This window comes from Microchirus variegatus, assembly GCF_963457635.1.
Source record: "Microchirus variegatus genome assembly, chromosome: 4".
Lineage (NCBI taxonomy): Eukaryota > Metazoa > Chordata > Actinopteri > Pleuronectiformes > Soleidae > Microchirus > Microchirus variegatus.
In genome coordinates, this window is record NC_139805.1 from 20,893,395 (window position 1) to 20,911,235 (window position 17,841).

At 39.5% G+C, this 17,841-nt stretch overlaps 1 protein-coding gene across 1 annotated transcript in view; it reads right to left on the reverse strand.

Moving 5' to 3' along the window:
• hcn2b (hyperpolarization activated cyclic nucleotide-gated potassium channel 2b) overlaps positions 1 to 17,841 on the reverse strand; it is a gene marked incomplete at both ends in the record, with an annotated part of 56,696 nt that overhangs the window by 27,414 nt on the left and 11,441 nt on the right. Inside the window, one exon of the mRNA XM_083888103.1 lies at positions 3,771 to 3,989. Within this exon, the coding sequence (XP_083744229.1) occupies positions 3,771 to 3,989 (219 nt within the window). The remainder of the gene's footprint in view (positions 1 to 3,770; positions 3,990 to 17,841) is intronic.

Genomic DNA, 17,841 nt, shown 5'->3' on the forward strand with positions numbered 1-17,841 from the left:
CACCTTCACTTATCTGACAGGGTTATGGTGGAACAAATCATATGTAGGGAACCACAGCTCAACATGACTATTATTTACATGATCTTTGTGAGGACCAACTCAATAAATCTAAGTGAGTAAGGACATTTTTGGTTGGACCTTGCATTCTGTAATCCCTTAAAAGCACTTTTTGAGGGTTAAGACCTGGTTTTAGGGTTAGGGTTAGAATTGAGTTTAGGTTAAGGTGAATTATGTATGTGAGTGTCCTCACTATGAATGGTGTTCTTGTATTTGTGGGGGTTCAAAAATCATATAAAACATACACAGTGAGGTCATTTTGGCTGGTCCTCACATCTTTAAAGAAGTTTTTGGTCATTAAGACCTGGTTTTAGGGTTAGGGTTAGAAATGGGTTTAGGTTAGGGTTAGGCATTTATTTGTTGTGGTTTAGGTTAGTGTAAGAGGTTAGGGAATGCATTATGTCTGTGAGTGTCCTCACTATGAATAAAGTGCAAACATGTGTCTGTGTGTGTGTGTGCTGTGTGTGTGTGCGCTGTGTGTGTTCCTAACCTTGCTAAACACACAGCTAACCAAACAACATGAATCAATTCTGATAAGGCAGAACAACCCCAGCGGGCTCAAGCTAACTCTTAAACCAGCAGCAAACAGTTTGATTCCACATCTCTCTTTGGTCAGCCGGGTCTCTGCAATCCTTCCCCGGAGACGGCGCTTAGCCACAGAGCTATTATGACATTTCTGTCTCAACACTGTGCACAATGCTGACTGTTTACTCTGTGTTATGTCAATAAAGGTTCATGCTGTCGCGAGCATTTATACAAAGAATCTGTTCTGTCTGTGAGGCAAGTTCCAACCCGTGTCTCTGTCTGCAGCCTCTTATCTGATGGTCCTGCTGCAGGCTGCAGTGCAGCACGCTTCAGTTCATTGTTAATGACGAACAAATGCTCATGGGTACTGAACAGGGATGGTGCCTTGGATCTGTTGTCTTATTAAGGCCTAGCTGGATGTTGCCACCGTGATCATTATTTGACTGCTGTACGTTGTGGAAGGAAAACAGAGTGAGAGCAACAGCAGGAAACGCTGGCTCCAGACGTCGCATCACTGGCACATGGTAACTGACACAAAACAGAGACTCCAGAATGAAGTCAGCAGATCATTTGTCCAAGACAACGCCCTGTAGACTTATGGTTTTAATGCTGTGTACCAAATTTGGGAAGGGCCTATTAATATCTGGGGGAGGCAGAGAAGGACAAAGCATCACATTTAACAATTTGGCTTCAACCCAAATAGACTGGAAACAAACACAGTCGTGTGTGCTTTACAGTTTTCTGCTCATTAATCCAAACCAATACCAAACATCAATCACATCTTCTTCAACAAGGCTCTCGCTTTTCCACCAAACTCCACTTCCAGAGAAACAGAGAAAATGGGACTGACAATGTTAGAGATCATTGTCATCAAACAATCATAACAGGCATTAAAGTCATTAAGAAAAAGACTTAAGTCATAGGACTAAAAAGGTTAATATGTGTGAAGAAGATTAAAGGGTATTTTAGATGAAATTAATCATATTAATTCACTAATTATATAAAACTGAACTTGGTATTTTATAGCACTAATGGTAATGAGTCTCACTTCAAGGCAGTTTATAAGTTACTGAATGTTAAATACCATCCCTGGATGGGAGGACACTAAAGTGGATGTGAAGTAAAATCTGAGGCAATTTGATTTCCAATTCTATTTGGAATTCAGAAAGTTGGTGACATTCCACTTATAATGCAAATTTGACTTGGACATGAAATATATTTTTAGGAAACATAAAGCTTTTGTTGCGAATGGTTTACCGACAGGAAAAGGCATAACATAAAAAAACAGATCTTGTGACTTGATGGTTCCTTATCGGACCAAATAAAGATTAATTTTAATTTGTAATTCAATATCCTAATCCAATATTAATAAGCATTGTAAGTTTGCTTAACGATTATGGATGGTTTACCCTGGATCCACTGATAAAGTATCCACTCTCTTATGTGTTTACCGTGCCCATTAATCGGACACAGACACAGAGCAGTACTGACACCATGGCCCTAAAGAACAGGGGTGTGTTCCCTGACTGACAGACACCCAAAGCTTTCATGTACTGTTCTACAGAGAAGACAGACTGGCTGAGCGGCGGCGAGCTGCAGCCACACATGTTGAACTAATAGAACAGATGCTGTTCTAATCAAAGTGTGTTCGAATCAAATGCGAAAACCCCTCTCTGTTCCTATCAGGTGTGATCACCCTGTGAACACTAAACTATACACACAGTATAGATTAAGTATCCCATGGTTTCTCTGATAGTGACATCTTGTTATGCTCTAGTCTACACAACGGGACCATCTGGGTTACAGTGATGGAGTTTATCCAACACCCTGATTTAAGGCTTCGGCCCCAACAAGGAAGTGAATTAAAGATACTAAAAGTACTTATTTGATAGTTTCTCAACCTAAAAGTACCATGAACTGAACTTTTGCAAGTGACAGATGCTGCTGCGACAAAGACATCCCACTACCTCATGGACGAGTCAGGACGATGACTCGAACGTTTCCTGCAAGACTTGGTACGATTGGCGACTCAATTAATTGTTGTAACATTCAGCCGATCCGAGTTTGCTTTCACCCTGCACTTTAGTGCAACAAACCGAACCTTTTGAGTAACATATTCCCCTCCTCGCCTGAGGTGGCGCTGCATCAAGAATTACTGAAGGAGAATGAATGAACAATGAACAAGAAAACTCACTCATCTGTTGGATAATGCAGTACAACTTCTGCTTCTGCCACATAAGAGTAAAACATGGAGCTGCATCAAATCCTATCGGTCTTGGCTTTTTTTTAAATTTAGTTTTATGCAAACATACGACACATATACACTGCATTTGGTTCACTTGAAGCGAACCCAGACCTACGTTTTTAGGCGGACCAGACTTCGCTTCTTTAATGCGCATCAGAGTTCGGCTGCACATTCACACCTCCCCAAATGAACCGGATCTTACCGAGCAAACAAACTAGGGTTCGATTAAGAAGGGCTGGTGTGAACGCACCCTCAGAAGACATTATTTTACATGTATTTCTTGGCATTTTCAGCCACAGCAGAACCAACTGTCTCCACTCCTCAGGTGAGCCTGCAGAGCTCTCTGGAAGGATGGCTCTCGGTCCATATTCCAACCATTCGCTGCTGTCTCCTTTTATGAGCTTAAGCCTTATGCTCCCGCCTTCCTTCCATCAGTCATGATGTAAAACGAATCACTGTGTGCAGCGTCGGAATGTCGCAGCGTTACACAAAACAAAACCCTGCTATACAGAGAGAGTCGCGTGGAGCTGATTTGACAATGGTGATGAGTTTAGATTCAAGAGCAACACGCTATTGCGTTAAAGGAATAATTAATTACATCTGATGGTGAGACTGGAGACTGTAACAAACCCCTTAATTTCGCAAGTGCATTAAGCCACTAAAATCACCAGAAAGGATGACATTGTTCCTTATTTGAATAAACACCCTAGCTGTGTTGCCCCACATCCAGTCTTTGTGTTAAAACTGAGAGCAGTATTAATCTGCTCATCCAAGTCTCAGCAAGAAAGTAGTTTTCCCCACACTGTTGAATTACTCAATGGTGTCGTTAACACGCCGAAATCTCCAATAAACAAACAACAATTATCTTGCAGGAGTAAGTGACTAGATCTGTTTCCCCAAAACATACCTTTGTATTTCATGGAGAGCAAAGACAAATATTCACCTTTTCCTGGTACTGGCGTCTCGATGAGTCCAGAGACTGGATGAGTGCAGTCGCGTGGCCGATGAACATGGCGTAGCAGGTGGCTCCTACGATCATGCTCAGCATGGTCAGCCAGATGTCCGACATGCTCTCTGGGGCTTGTCTTCCATACCCAATGCACAGCATGTGGCTCATGGCCTTGAAGAGCGCGAAGGAGTAGAGTTCGCTCCATGAGTCGTTCTGTAGGAGACGGAGGGAAACAATGTGGGGATGAAAGAGTGACATTTTTTGTTGTTTTTTGTGTGAGTGATAGAGTTTTTCCATTCTCCTTCAATTAAGAGTGAACGATCTTCAGAGGAAATCATATCACAATCCATACAAGACTCGGTCTGAATCTGAACAGTGTTCTATCCTCCCTGTATGTGTGTCGGATCCCATGATGTTTTTGAATTAAATTGAATGACTTTATTCCTCCTCCGGGGGGGAAACACACATTTACAACAGCTCAATTAAGGCGACAAGAGGTGCAGAAATGTGCAAGGGCATAATAAGTAGGAAGAAAGACAACGTAAAGATAAGAGTAAAAATAGATATATACAATATGGTAAACAAATCACACTCTAAATATAAGTAAGACTCTAATAAAATAAAATACAATAAGGTAAAAATATGCTCTAATATAAGTAAAAAGAAGTAAAATGTAAGATAAGAGTAAAACATAGAATAAAAATAAAATACAATATGGTAAAAAAAAAAAAAAATAAATAAATAAATTAAATTACACACTCTAATGTAGGGTAAGTAATTCAGTAGAGATAAGAATAAAAATAAGACAGGAGTGCACAATATCCAAGTAGTACACACAGTGTAGAGAGGAACTAAACCGAGATGTGCACTCAGTTCAGAAGAGAAATCCTGAATAAAGAAATTTAAAACGAGGAGTTAAATATCCGAACAGCAGTGGGGATGAAGGACTTTCGGTAGCGCTCTGTCTTACACTGAGGGTGCCGGAGACTGCTGCTGAAGGAGCTGCTGAGCCCCTCCACAGTCAGGTGCAGATTTGAATGACACCAGCACAACAATATTAATACCACAGTTGTTGTCCTTTATTGTCATACTTTTCTATAGCTTCTTTTGATTCGTTCTTAAGATGCTTCTGTGTGTGGGCGGGTTTTCTCTCGGGTTCTGTTTTCCTCCCACTGTCCAAAAACATGCAGATTTGGTGTGAGTGTAAGAGTGAAGGGATGTTTGTGTCCCACATGATGAACTGACGACCTGTCCTATGTCAGCTGGGATTGGCACCAGCAACCCCCGTGACCCTTATGTGGAGGATAAAGCGGTAGAAGATGGATGGATTTGTCAAATCGAGATCTTTATCCTGGCACCAGCTCCTCATCCTACCCCCATGCTACTTGCTGAAACTAAATTGTTAAACAGACATGTCATGTGTGACATATTTGAAAAATAATTGGACCAATTGAAAAAGTACAATTACAGCTTAAAACATACTGTGAGGATAAAATTCACTGAAAATGATCCGATCAGATCATTCTCCCTTACTCCTTTCTTTTGTATTTTTGCTTTTATGCTCCAGTGGTTTTGACCCCGATGACCCGAGCCTGTCATCTCTGCCAAAGACCTACTGCTGAGGCACATTCCTGTGGACACGTATGTCAGATTGTTAAAGAAGAGCGAATAGAGAGTGCGATTCAAAGAAAAATAAGGTGCAAACGAAGAAGACGTTCCTGAAAAGTGTGTGCGTCTGGAGATAGTGGCTTGGCGGTTGAGAGGTGGAGAGCCTAATCATCATCATCATCATCATCATCACTGAGCAGTTTCACCTTGTCTTGGCCGAGCATACGGAGATGAGGTGAGGGAAAAAAGGGGGGGGGGAGTGTTAATGAGGATCCTGTGCATCTGCCTTCTTCAGTCTGTCTTTGATTGGTGCTCAAACACTCAGTCAATTCTAATTCTCTCATGTAAGAGTCATTAAAAGCTCCTTGACGCGCACCGCTGAACCTCACGTCGTGTCCTCAGACAGGTGTGGCTCACACACGCTGTCCAACCTTCACCACTGTGTGTTTGTGAGTGGTGTTCTCAGCCGCTGATTGACTGCTGGGGCTCTCTCTCTGATTTGTATATCTTCCCAGGGACAATTTGCATTTCATTTGAGAGTCAAATGTGTTTTGGTTTTTGGAGGAGGTGAAAGAGGTTCCCATCACGTCAGATCATCAGGTGAAAAATTAGCGTTTGAAAGGTGATTTGAAGAACGATGGGGAAAAGAGGTTTTGAATTTTGATTAACTAGAGAGTGATTATGAGTCAGCTTAGCTCCAGCCCAAACCATGACATCAATTTTCATATGTTGTGAGCAGACAGGTGCTTATTTAGGTACTTATACTGTGCGTTCTCATCAAATTTTAAGATTTTCAGTGCCATTACTAACCCAAGTTTAACCACATAACCTCATACCAATGCACATTTATACACACAGATGTCTTTGTGTAAGGTGAGCAACTCCTAATACTGTAGATTATGTATTTCTGTCGTGTGCTACATGAGAATTTACAAGATATGGTTTTACATCTGTGATGGCTTGATAGCGGGTTATCAAGCACAAGTGATAGTATGGGTTGCAGATGCATCACTTATGGGCTACTAGTTTGTCTGGTATAAATCACCACATCCTATTTCATGTATTAACACAAACAAACACAATGGAAACACAGACAAATATCTAGCCCATCGGCATGGCCTTTGCATACAAGACGGGGTTTTGTTTGTGTACAATTTGTTGCCACAACTCTGTGTCCGTGCAATGCAGTCTTTCACATCAGACATGCAATTTTAAGGCTTTTATGTGACAAAGTGACGTTCAGTAATAATACCTTCTGATAGACATCCTTGAGTACTTTCTGCTGTGTTAAGTGCGGTAAAGTTTCACTTTTTGCCTCAGAATTACGTGCAATTTTGAGATGGTAAAGACCTTCAGATTATCCTCTTCATACTGATACATGATATGCTGTATAATGTGTGTAAACATGTGTGAATGAGAATATGAGTAAAGATTTATCTCTCTAGAGCATGGGTGTAAAAAACTCTGGCCCGCGGGCCAAATTTGGCCCGCCGTGTAATTTCATTTGGCCCTTGAGGCAATATCAAATTAACATTAGAGTTGGCCCGCCGGTATTATACAGCGGCACCGCTGCTGTAACACCGCATTCACCGCTAATACTACAAATCCCATAATGCTCTGCTGTTGTTTTGTATTCATTGTTATTTTATTTTCAAATTTATTAGCTTGTGGAAAAAGTTAATGTTGATATTTACCTCAGAAGGCTGCAAATAGAAAAGAGGCATTCAATTTTGTATTTAAATTTTATTTAATATGCCATTGATGTTTTTTCGTTAGTTTTTTGAAAGTTGATTTTGCACTATTCCATATTCAGTGTTAAAGCAAATCAGTGTAGCAAACTGAGCAATAATTAACATTTTATTCATGCACTTTCTCTTGCTACTTCAAGGCTTGAATGTTTGATTCATTCATTGTTATTTTATTTTCAAATTTATTATTAGCCTGTGGAAAAAGTTTATTTTGATATTTACCTCAGAAGGCTGCAAATAGAAAAGAGGCATTCAATTTTTATCCATCCATTATCTACCGCTTATCCTGTATTTAAGATGCATTCAATTTTTATTTAAATTTTATTTGATATGCCATTGATATTTTTTAATTATTATTATTATTTGAAACTCGATTTTGCATGTCACTATAAAGTTATATAAGCCTTGCTTGTTCAATATTCAATGCAACACTTGTTTGGGTCCCTATTAAAAGGTTAATTTGTTCAACCTCGGCCCGCGGCTTTGTTCAGTTTTAAATTTTGGCCCACTCTGTATTTGAGTTTGACACCCCTGCTCTAGAGTTCTGTTCGGATTTTTTAGGGTGTGTCTAAAATATGGCTCGATGATGCCCAGGAGCTATCGTCAACATCCTCAAACGCTATAATGATATAAAACCCCCTCAGTGAGCTTTATCAGAGGTTTACCATTCACCTGTACCTACACTTCTGAATTTGGTCAGAAGGGCAATTTTTATCACTTTACAGGGACTTGAAGTGGGTTATGAACCAAAGTAGTCCGACAACAACAGTTAGCTTTTTATGGGTCAATAGGACATTGTTAACCTTTGACAAAGGGCAATTTAACTGTTAACTCTTCCCAGTCTTTAGTCAGCAGACAACCAGAAACTCACATACAATGAGTGAGTAAAGTGGTATTGATCTTATTAACTGCCTGTTAATGCAGGAATGAGAGTGTACTTCTACATGCTGGATGTTGTGCGTGATTGTATGAACGGGAGAAAGAACACAACACTGACCAGCTCGAACCACTCTGTAGGAGTTTAAGATAATTACGCGATGATAAAAGCTGACACAGTGCACAGCTGTCTCTTACTAGCAGAAAATTACAACATCCATAGTAACACGGTAAACTAATTCTGCAGAGATACCACCCTAAGTGGGAGGGGTGGGGGTACTGAACAAATGAAATTAGCTCTTGTTTTCATTTTATTTGCCATCGGTCTGCATTGAGCACTGAGGGACACGGCTGATTCTATATAATACATTTAGGGAGGAACACAAAGGGAGAATGGGACGAGCCATGATGCGCAATGGCATAATTATAGAATTTGAGTGTACATGCATGCTGGCACAGCCTTCTGGGCATAAGTGGTGTTCGACTCTCAGCGTGCATTTGAGTAGGTAGGGTTTGATTTTTGCCAGTCATGCTGCTCAGCATCTCTCTGACAGTGCAGGTGGGTGCAAGTCTTTTTCTTTTAAACTCAGTCTCCAACATCTGAAACTGACAGGACTTTAAAAAATACTGGAAATTATTATTTTAATATGTAAATTGCCAATGTTGTCAATGGTAGGATTCATTATTTAGAACCAAGTACAGAGGGGTTGCATGATGCTTCAGTGTATGATTCCTTTACAATGAAAACATCGAACACGGACTTCAGGGCAGAGGGCAGAGAGTTGGGGACAATTCCCTTGATTAGAAAGTGAGTTCTCAAGCAGAATAATGGACTAATGAGCACGGCGAGGCATGTTGTTAGGTATGTTTTCAAAGATAAATGCATGTTACGGGGTTTAGAACCATAGCTGGAAATGGAACATCTAATCTTTTTCTCTTTTTCTACAGGAAACTATACATTACCTTTAGGTAGAATTAAAGGATTGGTAGGCATAAAGGCTGCAATTTAATTCTTCTATTTCTGTGTAGTAGTAGTTAATGTTGTGATGGTGCTATTGGGAAGGAAATCACAATTAAATACTTAACCCAAATCGTGCAGGTGTAGTATGAACATGTGTTCACTCCTCTGTCTCACTTTTAATGAGCTCTTTGCACAGCAGCCATTTTGAAGCAGGGAAAGCTCAAGTTACATTTGCTCATTAACAAGAGTCGTGGTCAGTTTAAGTCACAGGAAAGTGAGACAAAAAGCAGTATGCACCCTGACACTGAGGAATCTCAATGTCATTATTCATTTGGCTGAGCTCCATGTGTGGTTATATCCTCCTCACCACACCTGTCAAAAACGGTCATAATTCGACTCAGTGGATCGTGGTTTACTGCTCAATCAACTGAGGTTTGAGTTTAGAGTTTAAAATACAGAAACCTTCTATCATTAAAGGATGCTGAAAAGCTTGCTCACGCCTTTATTACATTGAGACTCAACTGCTGTAACTCATTATTATCAGGACGCTCTAAAAAGTCTCTGAGGAGTCTTCAGTTGGATCGGAACGCAGGAGCAGAGGTGTTGACAGGAACCAGCTCTTTACGCTGGCTCCCTGTAAAACTTTGAATTTAAAACCCTCCTCCTCGTATATAAAGCACTCAGTGATCAGGCCCCGTCATATCTCAAAGATACGATTATTCCTAACCACACAAATAGACCACTCCCACATTGGGTCCAGGAGGCAGACATTCTCCCTACATTTAAAGTTCAAATTAAAAAGCTCTTTAATAAAGCTTATATTTAGGGACTGGTTCAAGTGAACTCTGAACTATCGCTTAGTCATGCTGCCTTATGTGGGGGGAACAGCCATGATGCAGCGAGCACTCTCCCTCCCTACCTTCTTCCTCTACACTCTTAGAAATAAGGGTTCTAAAAGGGTTCTTCTACAAGGGCTGAGGTTCTACCTGGAACCATTTGCTTCTGAAAAACCCTTTCCTGAAGAAAGGGTTTTTCAAGGGTTCTTGGTAACACTAATGGTTCCAGTAAGATCCCCATCCCTCTCTCTCTTATTTGTTCTTATTTTACAGGTGTTCCTGCTTCCAGAGTTTCAATGCCACAAATCAAATATAATACTACACTCTTAGAAATAAAAGTGCTAAGTAGAACCATATACGGTTCTTCGGCTTGTCCTCATAGGGGAACCCTTTTTGGCTTTTTATAAAGGGTCCACCTGGAACCCTTTCGGAGGGTTCCACCAAGAACCCTTTGAAAACCCTTTATTCAGGAAAGGGGTTTTAAAGGGTTCTCTGGATCAAAATGGTTCTTACTGGAACCATTAGTGTTACCAAGAACCCTTGGAAAACACCTTTCTTCGGGAAAGGGTTTTTCAGAAGCAAATGGTTCCAGGTAGAACCTCAGCCCTTGTAGAATAACCCTTTTGGAACCCTTATGTCTACGAGTGTACAACTATAACTATTACTATATATTATGTAGCTCCTCATCCACCCTTCATCCTTTTCTGAGGGTCACATTGAGGAGGCGCTGGAACCAATCCCAGATTCCGTTGTGGCAAGAGCCTGGACGAGATGATGAAGACGATAATTACGATGATGAAATGTTATTAATGGGATTGATTTTTGAAATGCTCCTGGTCTCCATTTCTCCTCTATCTTCTCCTCTCTTCTACCCCAACCGGTCGAGGCAGATGTTCGTACATTCTGAGTCTGGCTTCCTGTTGGGTTTACCATGTAAACATGTACGTTATGAATCAGCGCGATACAAATGACATGAATTCAATCGTGAGGGAAAAACAACATCGTTTATACATTAAAATGTACAGTAATGTGTGTTTTTCATATTTAAATCTGCCTCCTGTCCTGCAGCTATTTGCAGAGGAAGCGGCAGCTTCATGCCCTCTGAGGGTCACATCATCATGGAGTGTGTCCGTCACAGGATGGAAGCCTCTGCATTGAGGCACAGCTGTACATATCAGACTGCTGTTGATGTGCATCCATGTGCAGCCGGACAATTATGCCTGGAAGATGATGCAAGCTGTGGCCATATAGCTCAAATTGGCAAGCGTCCGTTCTGATACGGTTGTGACAAATGTGAGGCGGTTGCAGTATTAAAAGGATATATATTATCAGTACAGTACATTCATTTGAATCTTTGCTATATGACTCATTGGATGGATGAATCATTCTGTTGATGCACTACTTAAAAACCAGATGTCCACGTCCCACTCATGAATTATGATTTACGTTAGCAGCATCATCAGGTTTAAACTAAGCAAAGCTAACACAAGTCCCTTCTCCACCACAGGAACTTCTCTCATTTACTTTGTGCGTTTCCTCCGAAATTACTGAAACTGAATTGTGTGTTTATAAAACTAAAAAGTAAAAAGTAAAATTGTAGTGAAAATGTGCTTAGTTTTTGTCTTTGTACATTAAACCTTGGGTTCAGATTTTTGAATCTGGCAAATATTCCATATTACAAAAACATTTTTTTAAATTAAACAAAAACTAAGCATTTACAAAAAATAAAAAGTAGCAAACCTGCTCTAAAAAAACGAATTAAAACTAACTCAAAGAAAAAGTCAAAACGAAATAAAACTAAAACTAATGAACTTTGAGGTGAGGTGATGATTGGGAATTCTTTTCCCCATGCAGGTAAATAAGTTCCTGGTAATAAAAGTTCCTGGAAATGGTGGAAAAGGGGCTATTAACATCAGCCTCAACTGTCCTTTTTCAGTTAATGCTATTTATGCTAAATGCTAGGCAACTGTCATACTAGTAATGGAACAATACGCAATATTATCGCTCATCTGGATAAAGAAAAAAACATTTAGAATAAATGAATTGTGGTCATTTTCTGTTATTGTATCATTAGTGGAGAGAAAACATGAGTATTTACTTGTTAAAAGTGTTGCATCTATGAGCATGCTGGCACGTTAACGTTAGCATTTAGCTAAAGAGCGTGTAACATATTAACAGCATTTGTGTTCCTATTTATTCTCCTCATGTTTCAACCTTTATAGACATATAAATATAGTTATTTATATTGCATGAACACTGCATTCATAAGTCCACAGCTGTGAGATGAATGATGACTTTTCTTCTTAAAATGGGGTTGGTTTCACAGGGACACTTTGACCCACAAAAACAATGAGGCTGTAAAAAAGTTCTATTTTATAAACAATTTATTCATTTCAGATTTGGTCAGACCAGAGCATCTCCTCTTTCTGACAAAATGTGTATGTGTGTATATGGCTAACCTCAAAGACGACTCATTTTTCCAGAATTAAATAATTCACGAGGAAACATATGAAATTACTATAAGTTTCACGTATCTTTGCAATAAATAGACCATGAGGCAGATGAGGCAGTACAAAACGTCCTTTTCCCTGGACTCCAACAGCTCTGATTCACGAGCAGTTTCACATAACAAAAGTGACACAAATACCCTCAAAGAATCTAAATAAATCCAAGGTTTCAATCAGTTTCCATAAATTGCTGTTGTGGTTTTACGATAACGATAATGAAATGAATAGGCTGTCAGATCCAAAACACTAGATGATGAAAATCTTCAGTAAATAAAATATACCAGAAGATGTTTGGGATGTTCACAACATCTATTCATGTACATATTCAGTCTTTATTAAACTAACTGAATTTAATATTATTTCCAACAATGATTTAAAAGTCAGGTCTATTTTTATTGTCCCGTTATTATGCTGTTCCTCCAGGACACAAATGTAGCAATAAGTTGGTGCGTATAATAAACATTAATTACATTTTTAATAAATATTGCTCTTCTTTCTGCTTCTTCCTTTAGGGGTCGCAGAAATTAAATACTAGACAGGATGAGAACAACGGGTGCTTTCTGCAAGGAGTTTGCATGTTCTCCCCGTGTGTGCGTGGGTTTTCTCCGGGTTCTCCGGCTTTCTCCCACCGTCCAAAAACATGCGATATGGGAATTAGTTGAATTGGTCACTCTAAATTGACCGTACGCATGAAATGAGTGAATGGTTGTTTGTCTCTATATGTGGCCCTGCGATGGACTGGCGAACTGTCCAGGGTGTACCCCGCCTATCGCCCTATGTCAGCTGAGATAGGCACAGCACCCCCGCGAACCTCCAGTGGAGGATAAAGCGGTAGATAATGGATGGACGGATAGATGAGAATGGGGGAACATTACGTAGTAGGATTTTGAGGGGTCATAAAATATGTTAGCGGAATATTTGCCAGCTTATATCTCTGAGCCTCACGAGCTTGCTCAGTTCTTTCAGTGCAGTCGCTCAACTTAAAACTTCATTTACAAAGCACACTGTGGTTTGACCGAATTGCCGCGCAGAACCACATCAATAAAAAAAACAATCCAGCGCATAATAGCAGCAAAACAATCGAAATACTACATCACGCTGCGCCGCTTGCTTTTACACAAACGCGAGAACACAAGAAACAAAACACCTGATATCTGTCATAATAGCTGCCACAATAAACGGATACTCGGCTCATTAAAAAAAAGGTCCAGCGAACATAAATCTCTTAGAAATGTCTTTCCAAATAATCAGGTGTTGCAATAATAGGAGTAAATCTTGAAAAAGTCGGTACCCTTGTTAAAAACTATGGGAAACACTGACTCGTTTTGGTTATTAATGTTGACTATGTTTATGCACGTGGATAAGAATAAAGCACCATTGATGTACAGTTACATCAGCCTCAATAACATTTAAATATTTCAGAGTTCAAACTAAAGCATAGAGAAGAGAGAGAACATTGATCTAACAGCCAATCAGCCTGGAGGAGGAGGAGGAAAGAGAGCTTTTCTCCAACAGGCCATGATTATCTGGTCTCTTGTGACCACTGTTCTGCAGAAGCCTGATTATTGGCCTTGTAGGGCTTGTCTGCTCTCAGCTGCACGTACATGCTCTACTAGTTACAGACATTGTCTTTGAGTGACAGCTGAATACGTTACGGAAAGGAGGAAAGTTGCTCGCCAGCCACTTTATTAGGTACACAGGACTCCTAATAAAGTGGCAGCTGGTGTGGTTTTCTGCGGCAAAGTTGGACATGTTGTGCGTACAGTTATGGTCTTGTGTGTATACTTCTCAAACCAGTCTGGTAATTCCCTATGAATATCCAGTTACATAAAATAAAGACTTGGTTTGGTAAAAATATAAATTATCTCAAACTAACTGTATTATATTCTCAAAACCAAGAAAAATATAATGCTTAACAATGTTAAAATAGACAGAGGATATGAAGATAACTAATTAATGACCATAATCTCACTTGGAAATCTCATATAAATAATATTAAAACAAACATCTAAAGTAATTCCTACATTACATATATCTAAATACACTTTAAACAAAAAGTACTGAAGTTTGAGGTAAAACTATCTGAATCATGATCTGTTCTACTTATAATGAACCAAGTAATGCATTATTGCTATACAGACATTATATTTTTCATGACTTAGTGAACCTGTGCACTTTATGTTTAAAGGTGCATTATGTAATAAATCTAAAGCAATTGGCCATAAAATCCTCCTAATATGTCACAGAGACTCAGGAATAATGTTCATATAACAAACTGAACTCACCAACAACAACAGTACAGACAAAATATTTGCATTAAAAAATTTTTTTTTTTTTGCGAACCGCAAATTATGTCTATGTTTTGAAATCATGGTTCTGCATGTGGCGCCACCTACCACCATCTACCAATCATTGCAATCTGCAGAGTCTCAGCTGTCGAGCAACCACGGGTTGCCAGTTACGTTTGAGCTACAATGGCGGAGAAAACAAAACCTAAAAGTCTTCGGTATTTTGAATTTGAGTGTAGTAACCGTTTTTCGCCCACATTCTTACATATGGCGCCTTTAAAAAAAAAAAAGTTGTTTCAAAAAACATAATTTAGGACAGATTTTCCAACTTAAAAAAAGAACAACATTTAAAACTATTAATAGATATCAAACAGAGAAATACTTTGTCCGGATATAAATGTATTTTTCTTGTGATGATCATAAACCGTTTTTGGTTATAAAAGTACAAAATCAACCTCAGCTTCAGCCTACACCTTTTCAGTCTATTTCTTATTATGTATTTTATGTTAAATATGTGTCAACACAAGTGTATCTGCATTCATTTGTTAATAATAAAAATTCACTGTCACTTAAATCACTTTTCTTCCTCATTCTGAATCTCAGTTTAAACTCTGCAGGTCAATTTGACCATGTCTTAATGTGCGTATGTGATAATTTGATTCTATATTTACGCTAACCAGCAGCTGAACACTGGTAGCTAATAATGAGCATACACGTGCATTTATAAAAGCAGGTATATAAATACAATGCCTCTCAGCAAGTCAATGAACCACGTGTTGTTTCTATATAAAGCGGACCTGCCTGTATTTCCATTCCCTAAGTACATTCATTGATGATAAAAAAACAATGGTAAACAGAGTCCGCGCCACGATTAATGTCCAGCGCGGACCGACAGTGAGTCAGCCTGAAGTGGAGCTCGAGGACGAGGAGGATCACTTAATGGCACGCGCTCATTCACAGCCACTCTAAAATGATCCCTGACTGTGATTACACTGAGATGGCGGCAGCGCGGCCATGTCAGGTGGCCACGCCTATACAGGCGCATGCACAGCCTCGGCGACAATGATTCTGGAGAATGGCAACCAAAGACAAATGTCCGAGACGTAAAAGATGGTGAGGACACACAGGGAGAGGCAAGAAATGAAATGAGCTAGGGAGAGTGGTTTAACCAGATGCACAAAAGTGACAATCAACACGTTTATTTCTGTATAACTGTGAACTGGGCAAACAGCTCCCGATGACCTGGCAGGAGCCATGTTTGAGCAGAGGAAAGAGAGGGTCAGCAGCCGAAAATCTCCAATTCTACGACATTTATCTTAGTCAGAAGTGACATCTACTGACAAAGAAAAGACATGAGCGTTTCTAGAGAGAGAGAGAGAAAACAAATATGGCTTGAGATCAAACACGAAATAGAAGGAGAGATCGAGAGAAGAAAGAGTGTTGTCCCCCCAGGGTCAGTGGGTGTGAGATCCATCTGTTCCTGGAGATCACACACAACACCCTGGCACACACTTAGGCGCACAACGCAGACACACATCACCGTGTCACAGGACACAGTGTTATCAGAGTACTATTTCCAAGGCCTTGAATTTCACAAATCTATGTACCCAAAATTAGAAAGTTCATTCTCAGCATGCGAGACTTTTTTTTTTTTTTTAGCGACAGCAGCATTCGGCGGTTTCAGGAGAAAACAGCCTGCGCGTGACAAGAGCACGGAGACAGAATTCCTGAACTTCCTCACACACACACACGGAACAAAAAAAACGTGACGTTTCCTCCGACAAAAGAGTTAGAGCAATCACGAGTTGAAATTGTTTGCACCTTGTGGACCGTACAGCAGCAACAACATCATTTGGCTGTGTCACAGTGGCGGGCCACGGACCAGATGATGTTACTGTCAATCAGGAAAGTGAATTTTCCGCAAAACTGTGACAATAATTCAACAATTTTTCCACATAATTGCAGCTGATATTCTCTCTTTAATGTGCAGTTCTCTGCATTTACAGCCCAATCATTTCAACACTGTGTTTATTCCAACTTTTCCCCTCCAAAGCTGCTCGGTGTATAAACCCCATACAGTATATTATGGGTCACAGCCCTCCATAAAGTTCTCTACCGACAAAAAAACTCACATGCGCCGTCAATTAAAAGATATAAAATGATGCGTCCGGTTCCAGAGCCTGACAGTTCTGCATTTGAATATAATTATCATAAATCATTTGTACAGCTAGTCTCTCTTGGTTAAGTGAGTCCACTATCGGCATTTCTAAAGAGAGTGAGAGACGTTTTCTGTGTGCAACACATTAACACATAGACTGCATGTGTATGAAATACAGATAGAGTTGTGAAAAAAGGTAGTGAGCGTACATGTTACTCTGCACTTGTATCCCCTATAAAAGATGACAGCATGGAAGAGTTAAAGTCCAAAACATGTTAATGTCAATGTACCTCTGTATCTTAGAGAGTAATTAAAGGTGCATTATGTAATAAATCTAAAGCAACTGGCCATAAAATCCTCCTAATATTGTCAAAGAGACTCAGGAATAATGTTCATATAACAAACTGAACTCACCAACAACAGTACAGCCAAAATATTTGCATTAAAAACAATATTTTGCAGACTGCAAATCATGTTTATGTTTTGAAATCATGTTTTGGCATGTGGCGCCACCTACCGCCAACTACCAATCATTGCAGTCGGTAGAGTCTCAGCTGCCGAGCAACCACGGGTTGCCAGTTACGTCAGAAAGCGAAACCTAAAATGTTAAATTTGAAAACTGTTTTTGGCCACATTCTTACATAATCTTACATACAACTAAAGATTGCTATTTTAAGCGATTGCAAAGGTTATACTTTCATTTTTTCATTTTTTTTGAATACTTCATCATGTTTTAAATCTATAACACACTAACTGAAGTACCGCTTAGAAAATAGTATTGCAACTCAAATGGCCATATCAGTCACATATAATTGCAATGATAAATTTACCTTAAATTATTCAGGCCTAATTAATGCATATTAATCATTCATAAAACACTCAGTAATCTCACATTGTTGCAATTATATGAAATCATGTTAACATAATGTGAGAGTGATGGTCCTTAATGTAACAATCTATGCAAAGGTTCTAATTCAAATGCAAAGCACAGAGGAGGTACCAGAAGGTACCATTATATAGCTTTGCACATTGTGTTTTTGTTGTTTGCATCGCTTTACTTCAGGTTTTATTCCTGCATCTCAT